The sequence below is a fragment of the Solenopsis invicta genome, chromosome 13, assembly GCF_016802725.1.
Source record: "Solenopsis invicta isolate M01_SB chromosome 13, UNIL_Sinv_3.0, whole genome shotgun sequence".
Lineage (NCBI taxonomy): Eukaryota > Metazoa > Arthropoda > Insecta > Hymenoptera > Formicidae > Solenopsis > Solenopsis invicta.
In genome coordinates this window covers 9501405-9521022 of record NC_052676.1, presented here as the reverse complement: position 1 = coordinate 9521022, position 19618 = coordinate 9501405, and the positions used below count along the sequence as shown (strand labels likewise).

Sequence of the window (19618 nt, the reverse complement as noted above, 5' to 3'; positions counted from 1 at the left end):
AAAATAAAGATTAGAGAATAAGACAAAGCTATTTAATATATTCTATTATTTTTCGTTACTAACTTTTTTTGTTACTATTTTTTATGACGGTTTATTTCTTGTTAATACTGCATAATGTATTATAAGTAAAATTATTAATAATTACATATATTGAACAAAAAATATATTTTTTTTTCATTAATGAATGTATTCTTTCAGCAAAGTGTATGTTTATTATTATTCTACTACCTTTTCATTATTAATCTTTAAATTGCAACGTTTGAAAAGACAGTTGGTAAACAAAGGTCTGATAAATCGCTATCATGTTTTATTTTTAAGATAAAATGGTTTAAAGGTTATATAAAGCTTTATGCATTCGAGAAATGATAATATTAATCATTCAGATCAATATAAATAAGTTAATATTAATCAATCAGATAACGCACAAACTCATTTGATTAAAATTCTATAAAGACTTGTCAAAAATAAAAATTTTCTGAAACATATTTAAAAATAATTTGTGAATATAAATAGAATATAAAAATAAAAATGCTTTTTAAATATTGCAAAAACATCAAAAGTATACTTCTTATTATAATACAAGAATTTTCAGAAAAGCTGCTCATTATGATATAATGAATATTTATTTACAAAATATTTACAGAATTAAATTATTAATCACATGTTTATACATACACATCAAGATTGGGTAGTGACTTGATAAGAAAAGATAAAAGGTAAATAATTTATCATCGTTTATGTGAAAAATAGTTTTGCTCGGAAACTGATGTTAACAACAATTGCAATTAGAAAGTCTTATTCAGTCGATTCTCATACTGAATTTATTATGTGATCTTATCGAGAGTATTGGGTTTTGCCTTAGATGCATACATTTCGCTTACACTTTGTTTATCTGAGCGTAAAGAAATATCTTCTACATTCGAAGACAAACAAGTTATCCCTACTCTTCCCATCTATTTTGCTTGTCTTCATTTATCGACCAATGATTTTTCAATCTTATTGAGAGACTCTTCTGAAAATCACAGATTGAGACACAAAACGTATATAACGCGCAAGATAAAGTAATTTGAAAGTGCAAGTACGATAATGCAATGAGGCGATGAGTGTTAATTAACTAGACTAATTTAAATATCAATTGATCAGATGTTAACGCCAGCAAGTGCGGTTTATAGCGCCAACTCATCAATGAGAAATTAACTCTTCGATTCATGTCGAGTCACGCATGTGCTGCGTCGTCACAACAATATCGATCTCGTACTTTGTTCTCAAGATTAAGCTTTAACCACAGTCAATAATTGATTAATAATCGGCTGAAGGCTCAACAGTAGTAAGCATCTCGTTTTCTTTGTACGGTGTCGGTGCGTTTGTTTATGACGATAGTCAAATATTTGATCGTCTATAACGAATTTAAAACAATCTTATACGAATAGTGAATTGTGAACCATAAGTTACGACTCAAGTGTACTAATTGTCTGTGATGTTATAAACTACAAAAAATTGAAAAATAATATTCTTACTTTATCTTGCTTAATATAATATTAACATTTTAAACAAAAATTTGTGTTGGTACATTTCAGATTCGAGGTGCTTGCGGAATTAATTGCGGCTTTTATCGTTATCTTGAGCAGTGTGTACATTTATTATAAATATGTAATATTTAATTTCTGGCGGAAGAGAGGTGTCTTTTATATCGAGCCCGTAGTACCAGTTGGAAATGTAACACCTCTCGTAACTGGGAAAGCGCAAGTAGGCAAGTACTTTAATCCAATACTAATATGTGACACGTGAATAAATATTTACTTCCACGTACACAATTTTCCATACTTTTTGTTATTTTATTTAATTAAAATTAAAATTACAAAAATTATCTAAACAAGAAGGCCTTCTATCGTCGTAGCTGGATCTTGGTGCTTTATATTTACTCGTATGATTTTATATATTTTCTCATATTCAACACAGACTACGGGATGTTACTTTTGGTCATAACACAATTATAATCGAACAAAAGTCAGTAACATCACATTTATTAAATTAAAATTAATTTAATAATACACAATGCTACTAGCATCTAAATATTAACCCCCTTCTCCCTGACAAAAGTGTAAAGAATTTATAGTAAAAAATATTACCTCAGCCAGGGAACCTGGGACCTCTCGAATCTCCGGTACGGGTCTCTTAGTCAACTCGACCACTGAGGCTGTGCTGATGTTTCTCGCTTTCTTACGCATAGTTGATTATTGCAAAAAATATCATCACAGTCTCAGTGATTAAGTTGGCTAAAACACCCAAAATTCGGGAGGTCCCAAGTTCGAACCCTGGCTGAGGTGATATATTTTGCAATAAATTCTTTACAGTTATTTTAAGTGGGCGGGGTTAAATATTTAGATACTAGTAGCATCGTATATTATTAAATTAATTTTAATTTAATAAATGTGATATTACTGAATCTTATTCGATTATAATTTTAACTCTTTTTAATTATAATTACAATTGTGTTATGACCGAAAGTAAGGGCGCACAGTTTGTGTTGAATCTGAAAAAATATATAAAATCACACGAGTAAATATAAAGCACCAAGATCCAGCTACGACGGGGAAATGCTTTCTTTTTTAGATTTTGTATGTTACATTAAACGGTTAAATATTTTTCTACTACAAAAATTACATTTGAAAATAAAAGATCATAAAAATAAATATCTAACAAACCCAAAAATTTAGTAATAAATAAATTAAATTTATATATGTAAGATTTTGAACAGAAACACTCTTTATGATCTCAATTTGAATGTATTCAAACTCTCATTTTTACAAAGCGTTGCTTAATTCGACATTCGTTCATTCGTCACATCGTTTGCGGGCAAGATCTTATTTCTATTTTGCTTATTGCTTGCTCGGTCGACTCATTCGTTCGATGTTCGGTTAACAACTGTGCGTCCTACCTATTTGCTGTTATGATCGCTTTTTTTACATACCTAAATTCAGGCTTGTAGCAAATCGATCCAACATTCAATTTCAAATATACGCAATTGTTCCTTTTCTAACTCTCAAATATATGCGTGTAATTACTATTATCTATAACTTAAATTTTATCAAATTGTAATTGGTAATTATGTTTTGGAATATATTTTATTTATTACTTAATTTTGCATCTGTTATATAATTTTATTTCTATTTATTTGACGATATATGTTACTGTACTGAAAGTATTTTTACGCAACACAAAAAGTCACACAATTAAATAAAAAGAAAATTTTGTCAACAGGAGTATTCTTCGATTATGTCTATCTGAAATATAAGGAACATCATGCTTTTGGAATGTACACATTTTTTAAACCAAATTTGATAATAGCCGATCTCGATCTTATACGAACGGTGATGACAAAGGAATTCAAATCTTTTCATGATCGTGGGATGTTCTGTAACGAAAAGATTGATCCATTAACCGGCAATTTATTTCTTATGCCTGGAAAAAGATGGCCAAATATGCGCGCTAAGTTGACACCCACATTTACTTCAGGTAAAATGAAGCAAATGTTTGCTATATTGAAAGAGTGTGGTGATGAACTCGCAAAGCATCTGGAGAATAATGCTCAAACAAGAGATACCATCGAAATTAAAGATATATTAGCAAGGTAAATTATTTTTAACAAAACCGTTATTTAATCAAAGTTCTTTTAACAAAGAAAAGAATTTTTTAGATATAAACTTTGAATTTTATTATTTACCGATCTATGTAAAAGATGACGTTACTCGGAGACTGATTTATCAACTCTCATTCTAAAAAAATATAACATTTTTATCAGTACTAGAGTCTTATATATACGAGATATACTGAAAAAAAAGACTGGTAATAACTACCAAATGTATAGTGAAATAGGATCAATTAAATATTTGGCTAATATAACCAAAAATAATTTAACTTTTCTAAATATTTAATAACTTACACCAGATTTGGTAATACTTACTAAACATTTAGAAACACGAAATTATTTTTGTTTATATTGACAAAATATTTAATTGATATTAATTCACTATACATTTGGTAGTTATATCTAGACTTTTTTTTCAGTGCACTTTTTGCGAGCTATTTAGTTTATTTCTGTTAAATGAGATAAATTGATTTATTATGACGATAGAGAAGCAACAACAAAATGGGAAAACATCTTTCCTGAAATAACTAAAATGATTTAATTGCAGAGTTTAATGTTTCAGAAAAGAAAAGAGATTCACTTTATTGTTACTTAATAAGGATGTATTTTTACATACATATAACTCTTATTTTAATGACGTTGTATAGAAACTTACATTCGCAAAAGAATAATATAGTTTTAAATTAACAGATGGAAATAAACGAATATAATAATGAATATTTGATAATATATAATGCTCGAATCTTAGTCAAGAAAAAACATAGAATTATATCGTTTTCAGAAGTCACTAAACATAGCAAAATACTTTTAATTATAATTAAAAGAAGGAGTGAAAATAAAAGAAACGTAATAATTGAAAATCACATTTTGCAGGCTCGGAACACTCAAAACTTATCTAATATATAAATTTGTCTTAAATCTTTTAATAAGTTACGACGATAATGGTGAAAATTCAATAAAAGAATTAGAGTATTGAAATGAATTACTTACAAATTGCGTAAATCGTGGTTGCTTAGCAACATACATAAACAAGATAATTATTTAAAATGCTTAAGAGGTTCAACCTTTTTAATAATCTGTAAGAAATCGTTCGTCTGGAAAATTATTCATCGGTTTTAGCTTTCCTTCTTGTTTCCTTTTGTATTTATGTATGAATAAACCTGTGAATAGAAAAGTGACGACAGGAGACGAGTCCCCTTGTGCTTGTGAGGCACAATTTCCACTCAATTGCTTCGATATGTGCTTGTGAAGCACGATACGATGACTAATGTGCTTGTGAGGCACGATACGATAATTAATGTGCTTGTGAGGCACGATATGATAACTAATGTGCTTGTGAGGCACGATCCAACCACTTTCTTTACGATCAAATTAGAGAAAACGAAGACACATACAGCGTGCACGCTCGCGTCGATCTCACACGTTTACTTTTTCTGTACTGCTTGATCCTCTCTCCGATCGCTACCCACTTATTTATCCTCGATACCACGATCTCCATGGAAATCCTTTTGTTTTAGGCTCTCTCTCTCTCGATTAGACGCGTGAAGTGTCTCCATTCAATTACCGGCATGGACTATCCGATAAGCGTGTACATTTTAAACATACCGCCCGCCTTCGTTAAATAACTTTAACGAATTGATACGTTACAGAGTGGGTACGTCTATCGGTAGTGGGCACACCTTCACGATAGGCCTCTTTAAAATAGATGTCTGAGTACGTACAGTGACAACTCGAGTTAGACCGTCTTTACCCTCATGAGTTTGAATAATGCGTCCTAATGGCCATTTTGCTGGTGGGTACCGTTCATCAACTACGAGAACTAAATTCCCAACAGTCAAGGATGGAACTACTTTGTTCCATTTGTATCGTGCGTAGTAACGTTGGAGACATTCTTTCGACCACCGAGTCCAGAAACTGTCCAACATTTGACGGATGAGTTGCCATCTCGAAAGATGTGACAATTTCACGGTTTCCAGCGATGGTTCAGGAATTAAGGATGGTGCACAACCCATGATAAAATGTCCAGGAGTCAAAGCGTTAAGATCTTCGGGATCTTCAGAGAGTGCGCTAAGAGGTCTTGAATTCATTGTAGCTTCCACCTGAGTAAGAAGTGTGTACAATTCCTCATATGTAAGAGACGTATCTCTGATCACTCGATGAAGATGGTACTTGACGGACTTAACTCCTGCTTCCCACTTTCCTCCGAAATGAGGTGCTGCGGGGGGGTTAAAATTCCATTGAGTTCCGTCGTTCGCCAGTAATGTCGCTAATTTTTCTGATTCTTGCGTGGTCTTGATGAACAGTCTTTGCAGTTCCGCATCGGCTCCTTTTAACGTCGTACCACAATCACTCGATAATGTAGAACATATTCCTCTCCTTGCAGTAAATCTTTTGAATGCGGCAATAAAGGTTTCGGCAGAGTAATCTGTAACTAGTTCCAAATGAACTGCTGAAGTAGAATGACAAACAAATAGAGCAATATAAGCTTTGTAAGTGCGAGGATTCCGTCCTTTCCACGTTTTCAATACAAAGGGTCCAGCGTAATCGACACCAGAATGAAGAAATGGGCGAGTTGGTGTAACTCTTTCCACAGGGAGTTGTCCCATTAACTGTTGAGCTCGCTTTTGTCTATAACGAGTACATCTAACGCATTTGAGAATAAATGCACGTACAGGAACTCTTCCGCCTACTATCCAATAATCATTTCGGATATAATTAAGACTGAGTTGCGTACCTCCATGTAGAGTACGAGAATGAGCATCGGCGATAATTAGGGTTGATAATGGCGACTCCTTCGGTAGGATTAGTAGATGTTTTGTTGAGGAGGGTAGTAGTGAATATTGTAGACGACCTCCCACTCGTAGAAGTCCTGAAGAATCGAGAAAAGGAGTCAATTTTAAGAGTGGATCAGAAGCGGACAAAGAAAGTCCTCTTGAAAGGAGTTTAATTTGTTGACTGAAATAGGATTGTTGAATTAGCTTGACCCAAAATAGCCTCGCGTTTTCCAAGTCCGTAGTTGAAAGTGGGCTTGACAGAGACGAATCCGGTTTTTTCTTAAAACAAGATATAGCACGCTTACATACTGCTGTGATTCGTAACAATTTCATTAAACTAGAGTATCGGTTTATTAGATCCCACAAGTGAACAGTGTTGATAGTATTTGAGGTCACTTTAGTAGGTCTTTCTTCCAAGGACCCTTTTTCGAAAGAATGTGATGGAACTACCGTGGGCCAACTTGAAGGTGATAAAGTGAGCCAGTGTGGTCCTGTCCACCATGACGACATCTGTGACAGTTGGTTGGGGGTTAAACCTCGTGTGGCAAGATCTGCTGGATTCTCAACTCCTGGGACAAACTTCCATACTGCTTGAGGCAAAACTTCTTGTACGTAACAGACTCGATTATGAACAAAATCCTTCCAACGATAAGGGTGGTGATTCAGCCACGTGTAGGTGATTGTGGAATCAGTCCACAGGAGAAGGGGCACGTTTTTTAGATTTAGTACTTTTAACACATGTGAAACTAACTTGGTTAGTAACACTGCTCCTGTTAATTCCAATCGAGGTATCGTCAACTTCTTCAATGGAGCTACCTTTGTTTTCGAGCATAATAACGCAGTTTTTATTTCTCTATTTTGATTTTCAGTTCGTATGTAAACAACCGCTGCCACTGCTTGTTGAGACGCGTCACAAAATCCGTGTAACTCAATTTTTAGATCAGACATGTATCCGATCCATCTTGGGAACGTAAGACGAGGAGTGTCTTGGAGACTCATTACAAAATTCGTCCACTTTAATGCTAGGGCTTCTGGTAAAGGATCATCCCAACCTAATTTATTTGACTAGAGCTGTTGAATGAAAATCTTTGCAGTAATAATTACAGGTGCGAGAAACCCCAGAGGATCGAATAACTTAGCAATGTTGGATAGAATAACTCTTTTTGTAATAACGTCCGGAATTGAAAGATTAAAGGTGAATTGAAAGGTATCCGTTGTTGTTATCCAATGTAAACCGAGAGTCTTTACAGCTACGTTATCTTTGATATTAACCGTAAAATGTGCAATCCGATTCTTTTCAGGGATCTCGGTTAATACTTCTACTTGATTGCTTGACCATTTTTGAAGGTTAAAGCCGCCCGCCATGCAAAGTTGGTTAAGTTGAGTAACGATTTCCTTAGTTTGCTCAATCGAGTCAGCTCCTCCAAAAATGTCATCTACATAACGTCCCTTTGTTAAGGATGTAATCGCTAGAGGAAAACGTGAACCTTCGTCTTCTGCAAGCTGTTGTAAAGTGCGTAATGCTAGATATGGAGCACAAGCTAATCCATATGTGACTGTTGTGAGTTGGTAAGTACGAAGTTCATTCATATGATCGAGCCAGAGTATACGTTGAAATCTCCAATCATCAGGATGCATCTTCACTTGACGAAACATCTTTTCTATGTCAGTGGAGAAGACATAATGGAATAATCGAAAATATATGAGTACATCAAACAAATCAGTTTGTAGTTTAGGACCGGTATGAAGTAAGTCATTAAGTGAATATCCCGAAGAAGATGGACTCGAAGCATTAAACACTACTCGTAGTTTGGTAGTGATACTTTGCTCTCTCCATACCCCGTGGTGTGGAAGATAATAGGATAAGTAGTCTGAATCAGGTGTTGACCATAGTTGCATGTGATTTAGACGTTCGTATTCCGCAATGAACTCTGAATAAGCAGATGCATAATCCTTATTAGTTTCAAATTGACTAAATAATCTTTTAACTAGTCGAACAGCTTTCGTTTGAGAATCTCCAAGTTTTTCAGTCGATAATTTAAAGGGCAGTCTCACTATATATCTTCCGTCTCTGTCTCTAGTGTGGGTAGATTTAAAATGGTTTTCACACGCTTGTTCCTCAGCGGAAAGGGTTGAAACTTTCGTTGACGGAATTTCTTCGAATTCCCAAAACCGATGGAGAAGATTGTAGAGATTTTCCTCGACAAAGACGTGAAAACCACGTGTATTTACTGTTTTCAAATTCGATTGCGTAGGTCCTGAAATTATCCAACCAAATTTTGTAAGCTGCGCAATGGGAGTATCCGAAGGACCTTTAATAAGACCTTTGTCGATAATTTTTCCATAAGTATCTGCTCCTACTAGTATGTCTACTGGACCTGGTGACAGATAATTTGGATCTGCTAACTGTAATCCTTTTAAATGTGTCCAACCCTGATTCTCAACAACCAACGACGGGATAAAGTCAGTGATCTTTGGCAAAATATGAGCAGACACGGTACATTTAAAGGCTGAGTTGTAACAAGGTTTTAGTGTAAACGAAGTTTGACCTTTAGATGCATTAGGTTTTTCTCCAATTCCGATAATAAGTAAACGAGAATGATTCCGTGGTAACCTAAGTCGTTGTACAAGTCGTTCCGTGATAAGGGATATCTCAGATCCTTGATCGATGAGTATTCTTGCATTAAAGTTTTCTCCTTTGTGAGAAAGAATCTTAACTACTGCCGTTGCTAATAAAACAGAAATATTGGTGGTACCTTCAACGGCAGAGTGCAACGCCGTACGCTATGGTTGATCTGAACTAGCTTTAACAACATCGATTTCCTTGGATTTCAACGCGGGTGTGATAGTCTTGGTTTCTTGAGATTTTCCTGGATGAATTGACGTGTGATGTTTAGCACCACATTTCCGACAACGTTTCACGTTACGACATTCGGCTGACCGATGAGATCCCAAACAGTTGAAGCACAATTTATGCTTAGAAATAAGGGCTAGTCGCTGTTGGACAGTCTTTAACGAATAAGTGGGACAGGCCACTACATAATGGATCTCAGAACAAATAGGGCATTTAACATTGGGAGTCGTGATGTTTTTTGATTTTCCTTGATAGTGGGAACGTAAGAAACTCTGAACCGGCGAAGAGACGTTTTTCGTCGTTTGTTTTTTCTCGCATGCTTTTAACGTAAGCAAGCGGGCAACAAGAAAATCGTAAAGCTCCTTCCACGTGGGGGGATCTTTCCGTGAACCTAGATGTTGTTCCCAAAGTTTTAACGATTCGGAATCAAGTTTTTGTACAACGAGAAATACTAGGAAGTCATCCCAATAAGAGACTGGTCTCTGTAATGTCTCTAAAGTTCTATAGATTTGAGTCACATGAGTATACAATTTTTCTAACTCACCGGCCGACTCCTTCGTCATGCGTTTAATATCGAATAAAGATTGTAAAGCAGAGTCCAATAATAATCTTGTATTTTCATAATAAGCAACTAGCGAGTCCCAGGCTTTTTGAAAATTTTCCGCGACTAAGGAGGTGTTTTTCAACAAGAGTGCAGGAGGGCCAATTAGACTTAATTTTAAATACTGTAGTTTTTCAACTAGACTTAAAGTCGGATTATCTAATACTAGGGAACAAAATAAACCTTTAAAGTTTAACCAATCAGATCGGGTACCATTAAATTTAGGCAAATCTAGTCGCGGAAGCCGTGTCCGGTGATGACAAGTAAGCGTCGCGGAAGACGTCGACGTAGATGTGTTGGTTGACGGAATGAAAGACGTTAACGATATAGATTGAGAAGACGATGTTCTAGGCATACTTCCTTGATCTGGTTCAAGCAATAAACTTAATTTTTCAATAGACTCCGAATAACATTCGTGAGTTGAGATGAACAGATTTTTGATAAAATAAGGATTAACTTTTATAGCATTCTTATCCAATTCTGTAAGCTCTGAGACCGCTAGGTTAATAGCTTTATGTTCCAAAGAAAACTGTTCCCAATTCTCTTTAAGAATTGAAAGACGTGTTTTTACTCGTTGCGGAGTTATACTTTCGGTTCCATTTTTAATAAGGTTTTCGTAAGAGTGAGATATAATTTCCGCGAGTGCGAGCTGCTGCTCAATGTGATTCTCAATATGTCTGAGCCTCATTTTGTTGTGTTGATCAGTCTATCCGGCTCGAAGGACCAAAAATGTTAAATGAGATAAATTGATTTATTATGACGATAGAGAAGCAACAACAAAATGGGAAAACATCTTTCCTGAAATAACTAAAATGATTTAATTGCAGAGTTTAATGTTTCAGAAAAGAAAAGAGATTCACTTTATTGTTACTTAATAAGGATGTATTTTTACATACATATAACTCTTATTTTAATGACGTTGTATAGAAACTTACATTCGCAAAAGAATAATATAGTTTTAAATTAACAGATGGAAATAAACGAATATAATAATGAATATTTGATAATATATAATGCTCGAATCTTAGTCAAGAAAAAACATAGAATTATATCGTTTTCAGAAGTCACTAAACATAGCAAAATACTTTTAATTATAATTAAAAGAAGGAGTGAAAATAAAAGAAACGTAATAATTGAAAATCACATTTTGCAGGCTCGGAACACTCAAAACTTATCTAATATATAAATTTGTCTTAAATCTTTTAATAAGTTACGACGATAATGGTGAAAATTCAATAAAAGAATTAGAGTATTGAAATGAATTACTTACAAATTGCGTAAATCGTGGTTGCTTAGCAACATACATAAACAAGATAATTATTTAAAATGCTTAAGAGGTTCAACCTTTTTAATAATCTGTAAGAAATCGTTCGTCTGGAAAATTATTCATCGGTTTTAGCTTTCCTTCTTGTTTCCTTTTGTATTTATGTATGAATAAACCTGTGAATAGAAAAGTGACGACAGGAGACGAGTCCCCTTGTGCTTGTGAGGCACAATTTCCACTCAATTGCTTCGATATGTGCTTGTGAAGCACGATACGATGACTAATGTGCTTGTGAGGCACGATACGATAATTAATGTGCTTGTGAGGCACGATATGATAACTAATGTGCTTGTGAGGCACGATCCAACCACTTTCTTTACGATCAAATTAGAGAAAACGAAGACACATACAGCGTGCACGCTCGCGTCGATCTCACACGTTTACTTTTTCTGTACTGCTTGATCCTCTCTCCGATCGCTACCCACTTATTTATCCTCGATACCACGATCTCCATGGAAATCCTTTTGTTTTAGGCTCTCTCTCTCTCGATTAGACGCGTGAAGTGTCTCCATTCAATTACCGGCATGGACTATCCGATAAGCGTGTACATTTTAAACAATTTCGAAGCTTACAATCTAATCGTAGTTTAACGTAGTGCTATCAGGAGCCTCCTACCACATTTAAAGATTCCCGACAGTATTATTGATACACCATACTACTGTCACACGACAGTAGTACAAATATCTTTAATTGCTTATAACTACTGATAATTGCATTTATAACATTTACGTAAATGTCTCCTAAATGTTATGCATTAATATATTTAATTTACAGGTATGAGATTTGGATATTTACAAACAAAAATTGGGCTCGTGAGTCTTCTGTTGAAATATAAGTTTAAACTTCATTCTTGGACCCCGGTACCGCTTACTTACAGTGAAAGATCTCCGTCTCTCGAACCGAAAACTGGTGTGCATCTTATCATCGAGAAACGATAAAATTATTTTCTTCTTGATTAAAAATATCATGTTGAGCTAATTCGTAAAAACGAATGTTGCCGCGGATGAGTTTCGAAACCAGCTACGAAGAAGGCAAAACCTTGCGCAGTAGCTTCTACCATGGTAAGTTTATTTATAGTTGCTGTGGATAAATAAAATAACAATTTTGTTAATGTTTTTATATAGAAAGAAAAAGTTTAAAAAAAAATAATTTTTATTATTTGATTTAACTCTGCATAATAAAATTAAGTACGTATACTTTTACACTGAGTAAAATGTTTGATGAACTCAACCAGTTTATATACATATATAGTGATCAAATTAATTTTACAGTTATAATTTCTAAATATGTAGTTGTTTCAACCAAAAAATTATTTTTGTACAACTAATTATAAAAAGTTTTGTTAAATGTATGCAATGTTTTTGGAATTAGTAACTAAAAAATTTGGTTGATCTTACCAAACGATTTCTCTAAGTGTATCATGATAAATTATAATTATAATGATAAACATTATCTGTGTATATTAACATGATTCGTTGGACGTACTTTTGTCATCTTCAGGATCAACGTAGCCTCTCTCCATGAGTTGTATGAGCAAGTTCATAAAGTCTGGTCTGACGATATGATTAGCTTGCCTATATTCCACAGTCTCTCGAAACATTTTTATATAAAAGTCAGCGACAGATTGCGAAAAGAAGGGAATAGAAAAGAAGTCCATGATTTGTGGCGCAAACATAGTCAAGGCGATCTTTATAGAATTTATATTGATAAGATTTTTTTCTTGGATACGATACTCATTATTTGGTTCCTTAATGCAGTTTGATTTGATACCAAAAGCCGTTGACGTAATTACATCTGTTGAATATCTGTTGAATGGCAAAATTGACATTTAATTATTAATACATTTTTTCAAATGTCGAGTTTGCGAAGTACTAATATTAAACAAAGTTAAAAACATTTACACTGGAATAAGTTTTTAAATTTTTAAGTTTAAAAAAGTATTGGCATATTAGAGATAAATACGCATTTATAAATATAAGTAGTAGATGAAAGTAATAGATAGAGTAATAGGTAGAACAGAATCACCAATGACAGCAGAGAAAGATTAGAAATATCAAGTAAATGTTATTAAAAAATACATTGTATTTTTTGCCTCATACTGTCCACAATCAGAAATTGAGAAATTATATATTGAGAAATAAAAATAAATTTTTCATTAATTAATTGGTAATTAAATAATGTATATTTACAAATTCTTAAAATAAAATAATTAAAAATCAGAAATTTTTATAATATAATTTAGACTGTGTGCGATTCAGTAAAGTGAGAAAAATCTAAAAAGAGTACATTTAAAAAATTTTAAAAGTTTGACTATTAAAATATATGGATTAGTATATTGTCTTTATTTTTATACTCTTTAGATTAACGTATTGTTAAATTAAATTTATATTTTTAGAAAGATATGAATTTATTTCAAATATTAATAGTCAGATACTACCCATATAGCACAGAGAGATTGCAGGAACATTGCAGAATGATTTCATTGAAACATTGTAATATTGCATTTTGATTGCGAAACATTGCTGCAACACTGCTGGAAGATTGCAGCAACATTAAGATGTCCGCTTTTTGAAATATTGCATTGAAACGTCCCATTTTTCCAAAATATTTACATAAATATTATTACATCACATAATTCCAATAAACAAAACAATATTTGTGTAACATTTTAAAAAACATTTTTCGCAAAAAAAAATCTCGGAAATATTTTTTCGGAAATTTCCAAGCGGTCACCCACCCAAGTCGCGACTCCGGTGAACGTTGCTTGACCTCCGTGATCGCTGCGAACTAATTCCTCATGGTGACTTGTGAACACTTTATGCTGATATGTGTATATAACTGGTAGATCAAATCAATATACGTTATAAAAAAAATGAAATATGTATAATTAAAGCACAATATTTATATAAACAAATATAAAATTATAGCTTTTTTTACTAATTTTGCAAATGCAGACTAGCATCTGGAATAACTTTTCTGTTATTTGTTTAAATAAAATGTAATTAGAAAATATATATCAATATAATACAATAATTAAATTAAATGTAAAAATATTTTTATTAAAAAAACAATTAAAAAATATTGTTTGTTTATTGGGCTGTAGATCGAAGTTTTTTTATATATGGACTTATTTCATCTATTGATATAAATATTTATGTTTCTTAACAATACTATGATGCACACAGCATCACGGGACCGCATGCCTTTTTCTAGATGTCTTAGAGTCAGCATTTGAAGAATGTTTGCAGACGTCTATGTAAAGTCGATTTGCAGTCAACTTTGAAAGCCTGACTTGGATGAGTCGACTTACAGTCGATACATGGACGGTTGTACTCTTAGGGAGTGTAGAGATTCAGCGGAAAATTTAGTAACGTCGCCCGACCTTAGTTTGCTAAATGCGGATAAATAATTACGGATGAGTTAAATTAATATATTATTATACGCGAATATTCTGCTTTGGCTCTTTATTACCACTACTTTATTAAAAAATTATGATATTGCAATGTTTCCGGAATATTACTAGCATATGCCATGCGATGTTGCAGGCATATTGTTAATTTATGTTTCTGCAATGTCTCCGTAATATTGCATTGCAGTCTGCAACATTGCAACGTTGCTGCAATGTTGCTGAAATTTTCTGTGCTGTATGGGTATTAAGCAGAATTATGTTGTTACGTTTTGCAATATGGATTTTATAATATTAATTTAAATATTTGTAGTTGTTATACAGGATAATTTATTTCTAATGAAAGATATAACGCTTAAATATAACGGAAAGTATATATTGTACAAAAAAATATTGTATATAAAAAATAGTATTTTTGAAAGATACCATATTACTGCGCTATTGGTTTATATTGTAAATGAGACTTCTATCAGTAAAACCTATCGATAGTAACTTCACTTTTTTAATTGAAAATTCCTTTTTTTTATTACAGAAGCAAGTTTTACATAAAAAAGATGAAACTTTTATTTGCAATATTTTATCTTATAAATGCAATTATCAGTAGATATAAGCAATTAAAGATATTTGTACTACTGTCGTGTGACAGTAGTATGGTGTATCAATAATACTTTCGGGAATCTTTAAATGTGGTAGGAGGCTCCTGATAGCACTACGTTAAACTACGATTAGATTGTAAGCTTCGAAATAAACTAAATAGCTCGCAAAAAGTGCACTGAAAGAAAAGTCTAGATATAACTACCAAATGTATAGTGAATTAATATCAATTAAATATTTTGTCAATATAAACAAAAATAATTTTGTGTTTCTAAATGTTTAGTAAGTATTACCAAATCTGGTGTAAGTTATTAAATATTTAGAAAAGTTAAATTATTTTTGGTTATATTAGGATCAAATATTTAATTGATCCTATTTCACTATACATTTGGTAGTTATTACCAGTCTTTTTTTTCAGTATATCTCGTATATATAAGACTCTAGTACTGATAAAAATGTTATATTTTTTTAGAATGAGAGTTGATAAATCAGTCTCCGAGTAACGTCATCTTTTACATAGATCGGTAAATAATAAAATTCAAAGTTTATATCTAAAAAATTCTTTTCTTTGTTAAAAGAACTTTGATTAAATAACGGTTTTGTTAAAAATAATTTACCTTGCTAATATAACTTTAATTTCGATGGTATCTCTTGTTTGAGCATTATTCTCCAGATGCTTTGCGAGTTCATCACCACACTCTTTCAATATAGCAAACATTTGCTTCATTTTACCTGAAGTAAATGTGGGTGTCAACTTAGCGCGCATATTTGGCCATCTTTTTCCAGGCATAAGAAATAAATTGCCGGTTAATGGATCAATCTTTTCGTTACAGAACATCCCACGATCATGAAAAGATTTGAATTCCTTTGTCATCACCGTTCGTATAAGATCGAGATCGGCTATTATCAAATTTGGTTTAAAAAATGTGTACATTCCAAAAGCATGATGTTCCTTATATTTCAGATAGACATCATCGAAGAATACTCCTGTTGACAAAATTTTCTTTTTATTTAATTGTGTGACTTTTTGTGTTGCGTAAAAATACTTTCAGTAACATATATCGTCAAATAAATAGAAATAAAATTATATAACAGATGCAAAATTAAGTAATAAATAAAATATATTCCAAAACATAATTACCAATTACAATTTGATAAAATTTAAGTTATAGATAATAGTAATTACACGCATATATTTGAGAGTTAGAAAAGGAACAATTGCGTATATTTGAAATTGAATGTTGGATCGATTTGCTACAAGCCTGAATTTAGGTATGTAAAAAAAGCGATCATAACAGCAAATAGGTAGGACGCACAGTTATTAACCGAACATCGAACGAATGAGTCGACCGAGCAAGCAATAAGCAAAATAGAAATAAGATCTTGCCCGCAAACGATGTGACGAATGAACGAATGTCGAATTACGCAACGCTTTGTAAAAATGAGAGTTTGAATACATTCAAATTGAGATCATAAAGAGTGTTTCTGTTCAAAACCTTACATATATAAATTTAATTTATTTATTACTAAATTTTTGGGTTAGATATTTATTTTTATGGTCTTTTATTTTCAAATGTAATTTTTGTAGTAGAAAAATATTTAACCGTTTAATGTAACATACAAAATCTAAAAAAGAAAGCATTTCCCCGTCGTAGCTGGATCTTGGTGCTTTATATTTACTCGTGTGATTTTATATATTTTTTCAGATTCAACACAAACTGTGCGCCCTTACTTTCGGTCATAACACAATTGTAATTATAATCAAAAAGAGTTAAAATTATAATCGAATAAGATTCAGTAATATCACATTTATTAAATTAAAATTAATTTAATAATATACGATGCTACTAGTATCTAAATATTTAACCCCGCCCACTTAAAATAACTGTAAAGAATTTATTGCAAAATATATCACCTCAGCCAGGGTTCGAACTTGGGACCTCCCGAATTTTGGGTGTTTTAGCCAACTTAATCACTGAGACTGTGATGATATTTTTTGCAATAATCAACTATGCGTAAGAAAGCGAGAAACATCAGCACAGCCTCAGTGGTCGACTAAGAGACCCGTACCGGAGATTCGGGAGGTCCCAGGTTCCCTGGCTGAGGTGATATTTTTTACAATAAATTCTTTACACTTTTGTCAGGGAGAAGGGGGTTAATATTTAGATGCTAGTAGCATTATGTATTATTAAATTAATTTGAATTTAATAAATGTGATGTTACTGACTTTTGTTCGATTATAATTGTGTTATGACCAAAAGTAACGTCCCGTAGTCTGTGTTGAATATGAGAAAATATATAAAATCATACGAGTAAATATAAAGCACCAAGATCCAGCTACGACGATAGAAGGCCTTCTTGTTTAGATAATTTTTGTAATTTTAATTTTAATTAAATAAAATAACAAAAAATATGGAAAATTGTGTACGTGGAAGTAAATATTTATTCACGTGTCACATATTAGTATTGGATTAAAGTACTTGCCTACTTGCGCTTTCCCAGTTACGAGTGGTGTTACATTTCCAACTGGTACTACGGGCTCGATATAAAAGACACCTCTCTTCCGCCAGAAATTAAATATTACATATTTATAATAAATGTACACACTGCTCAAGATAACGATAAAAGCCGCAATTAATTCCACAAGCACCATCTCGAATCTACAATGCAATAAACGACACGGCATACCTTCAGAAAGTAATAAATGGTAAGACTCAGTTCACAACAAAACAATAAAAATTTAATAAACTTCCTATTTACATGTGTGTATAAATAATTTACTTTTATTATATTATAGATATATATTCACCTGCCTTCTTTTTACATATTTCAGAAGCTTTAAGATTATATCCATCTCTCCCAATTTTCAATCGAATCTGCACTGAGGAAATAGACTTGCCGATTGTAAACATTCGCGTGCCAAAAGGAACGTTAATAACAATACCATTGCTTGGGCTACATCGAGATCCGTCAATATATTCGGACCCAAATAAATTTGATCCTGAACGCTTCAACGACGACGAAATAAATAAAAAGGCATCCTTACGCTTATATGCCATTCGGGGAAGGTCCCCGAAATTGCATTGGTGAGATTTTAAATTAATTTGTTAATATTCAAATATCACAGCAGAATAACGTAAATAAATAATTATTTATAATACTAGCAACTTATATTTGTTATCAATCAACTTTGAGTTTGCCAACAATAAAATAAACAGCAATATAAATATAACAATTTGGCATACAAGGAGGAGTATCAAAGTTGTCTCGTATTGTCTGCAATATAACTTGCACACCAAAATTATATTACCTTATAAATTATATTAGGGCCGTCGCTGGCTCGTGAATGACGGTGATCAAGGAGCCACATCTAATGTAAAGCTCGTTTGGGATTCTTACATTTAAATTACGCAATATATAGGATACCTTTTCTAATCCTGACACCCCGTCTTGTCCTTCCCGTATTTAATTTTAAATTATTTCAATTAAAAGAATTCTCAGGCAATTATCGTTTTTCTCCTGTTATTTTTTTTACTCATTTTTAAAACTATTTTAAGAATATTTATTCATTGTTTTTATTTTGTATAATTTTTGTATTATGATTTGTGTATACAATAAATTATAATAAATAAATAAATATTCTTCGGATTGTAATTAAAAAATCTTTATAAAGACATTTACGTAAATGTTTCCTAAATGTTATGCATTAATATATTTAATTTACAGGTATGAGATTTGGCTATTTACAAACAAATATTGGGCTTGTGAGTCTTCTGTTAAAATATAAGTTTAAACTTCATTCTTGGACTCCGGTACCGCTTACTTACAGTGAAAGATCTCCGTCTCTCGAACCGAAAACTGGTGCGCATCTTATCATCGAGAAACGATAAAATTATTTTCTTCTTGATTAAAAATTATCTCTTCTCATTTATATAATACGAAGAATGTAAACATGCACATGTCAAAAGTAAAGATCGGACAATAAATTGAATTTATTTAATATATTCTACTATTTTGCGTTACTAACTTTTCTTATTACTATTTTTTACTAATACGGTTCATTTCTTGTTAATACTGCATAATGTATTATAACTAAAATTATTAATAATTATATATATTAAACAAAACATGTATTCTTCTTCCATTAAAGAATGCGTTCTTTCATCAAAGTGTATGTTTATTATTATTCTTTTACTTTTCTATTATTAATCTTTAAATTGCAACGTTTGAAGACGGTTGGTAAACAGCGGTCTGATAAATCGCTATAATGTTTTATTTTTAAGATAAAGTTGTTTGAAGGTTATATAAAGCTCAATGCAGTGATTCGAGAAATAATAATGGTATTAATCATCACTCAGATAATGCACAAACTTATTTGATTAACATTCTATAAACACTTGTCAAAAATTAAAATTT

General features: G+C 32.3%; 3 protein-coding genes and 1 non-coding gene across 4 annotated transcripts; 1 reads left to right on the top strand and 3 right to left on the bottom strand.

The window, feature by feature from the left end:
• The first annotated feature begins 3264 nt into the window (after positions 1-3264).
• Positions 3265-19366, top strand: LOC105194122. Its single transcript, XR_005576125.1, has 4 exons — positions 3265-3631; positions 11977-12263; positions 18036-18288; positions 18929-19366. It is a non-coding gene; the product is annotated as a probable cytochrome P450 6a14 (transcript).
• On the bottom strand, positions 5293-10566 carry LOC120359449. Its single transcript, XM_039456925.1, has 3 exons — positions 9225-10566; positions 7659-9152; positions 5293-7475 (listed from the first exon to the last, which is right to left on the bottom strand). The coding sequence occupies exons 1-3, from the start codon at positions 10564-10566 to the stop codon at positions 5293-5295; spliced, it is 5019 nt and encodes a 1672-aa protein (XP_039312859.1).
• LOC120359317 (cytochrome P450 6k1-like) lies at positions 12490-13087 on the bottom strand. The gene has a single exon (XM_039456418.1). The coding sequence runs from the start codon at positions 13028-13030 to the stop codon at positions 12665-12667; it is 366 nt and encodes a 121-aa protein (XP_039312352.1). The 5' UTR covers positions 13031-13087; the 3' UTR covers positions 12490-12664.
• LOC113004683 (cytochrome P450 6d3) lies at positions 15564-16665 on the bottom strand. Its single transcript, XM_039456419.1, has one exon. It carries the CDS (start codon positions 16134-16136, stop codon positions 15816-15818), a length of 321 nt encoding a protein of 106 aa, XP_039312353.1. The 5' UTR covers positions 16137-16665; the 3' UTR covers positions 15564-15815.
• Positions 19367-19618: the final 252 nt, after the last annotated feature.

Excerpts from the sequence above, each read along its gene's own strand:
- LOC113004683 (XM_039456419.1), bottom strand. The coding sequence starts at position 16,136 with ATGTACACATTTTTTAAACCAAATTTGATAATAGCCGATCTCGATCTT.
- LOC120359449 (XM_039456925.1), bottom strand. The coding sequence starts at position 10,566 with ATGAGGCTCAGACATATTGAGAATCACATTGAGCAGCAGCTCGCACTC. Across the intron at positions 9,153-9,224 it reads AATCGATGTTGTTAAAGCTA|CAACGGCAGTAGTTAAGATT; the intron begins GTTCAGATCAAC and ends CTGTTTTATTAG. Across the intron at positions 7,476-7,658 it reads CGTAGCTGTAAAGACTCTCG|GTTGGGATGATCCTTTACCA; the intron begins GTTTACATTGGA and ends CAAATAAATTAG.
- LOC120359317 (XM_039456418.1), bottom strand. The coding sequence starts at position 13,030 with ATGTCAATTTTGCCATTCAACAGATATTCAACAGATGTAATTACGTCA.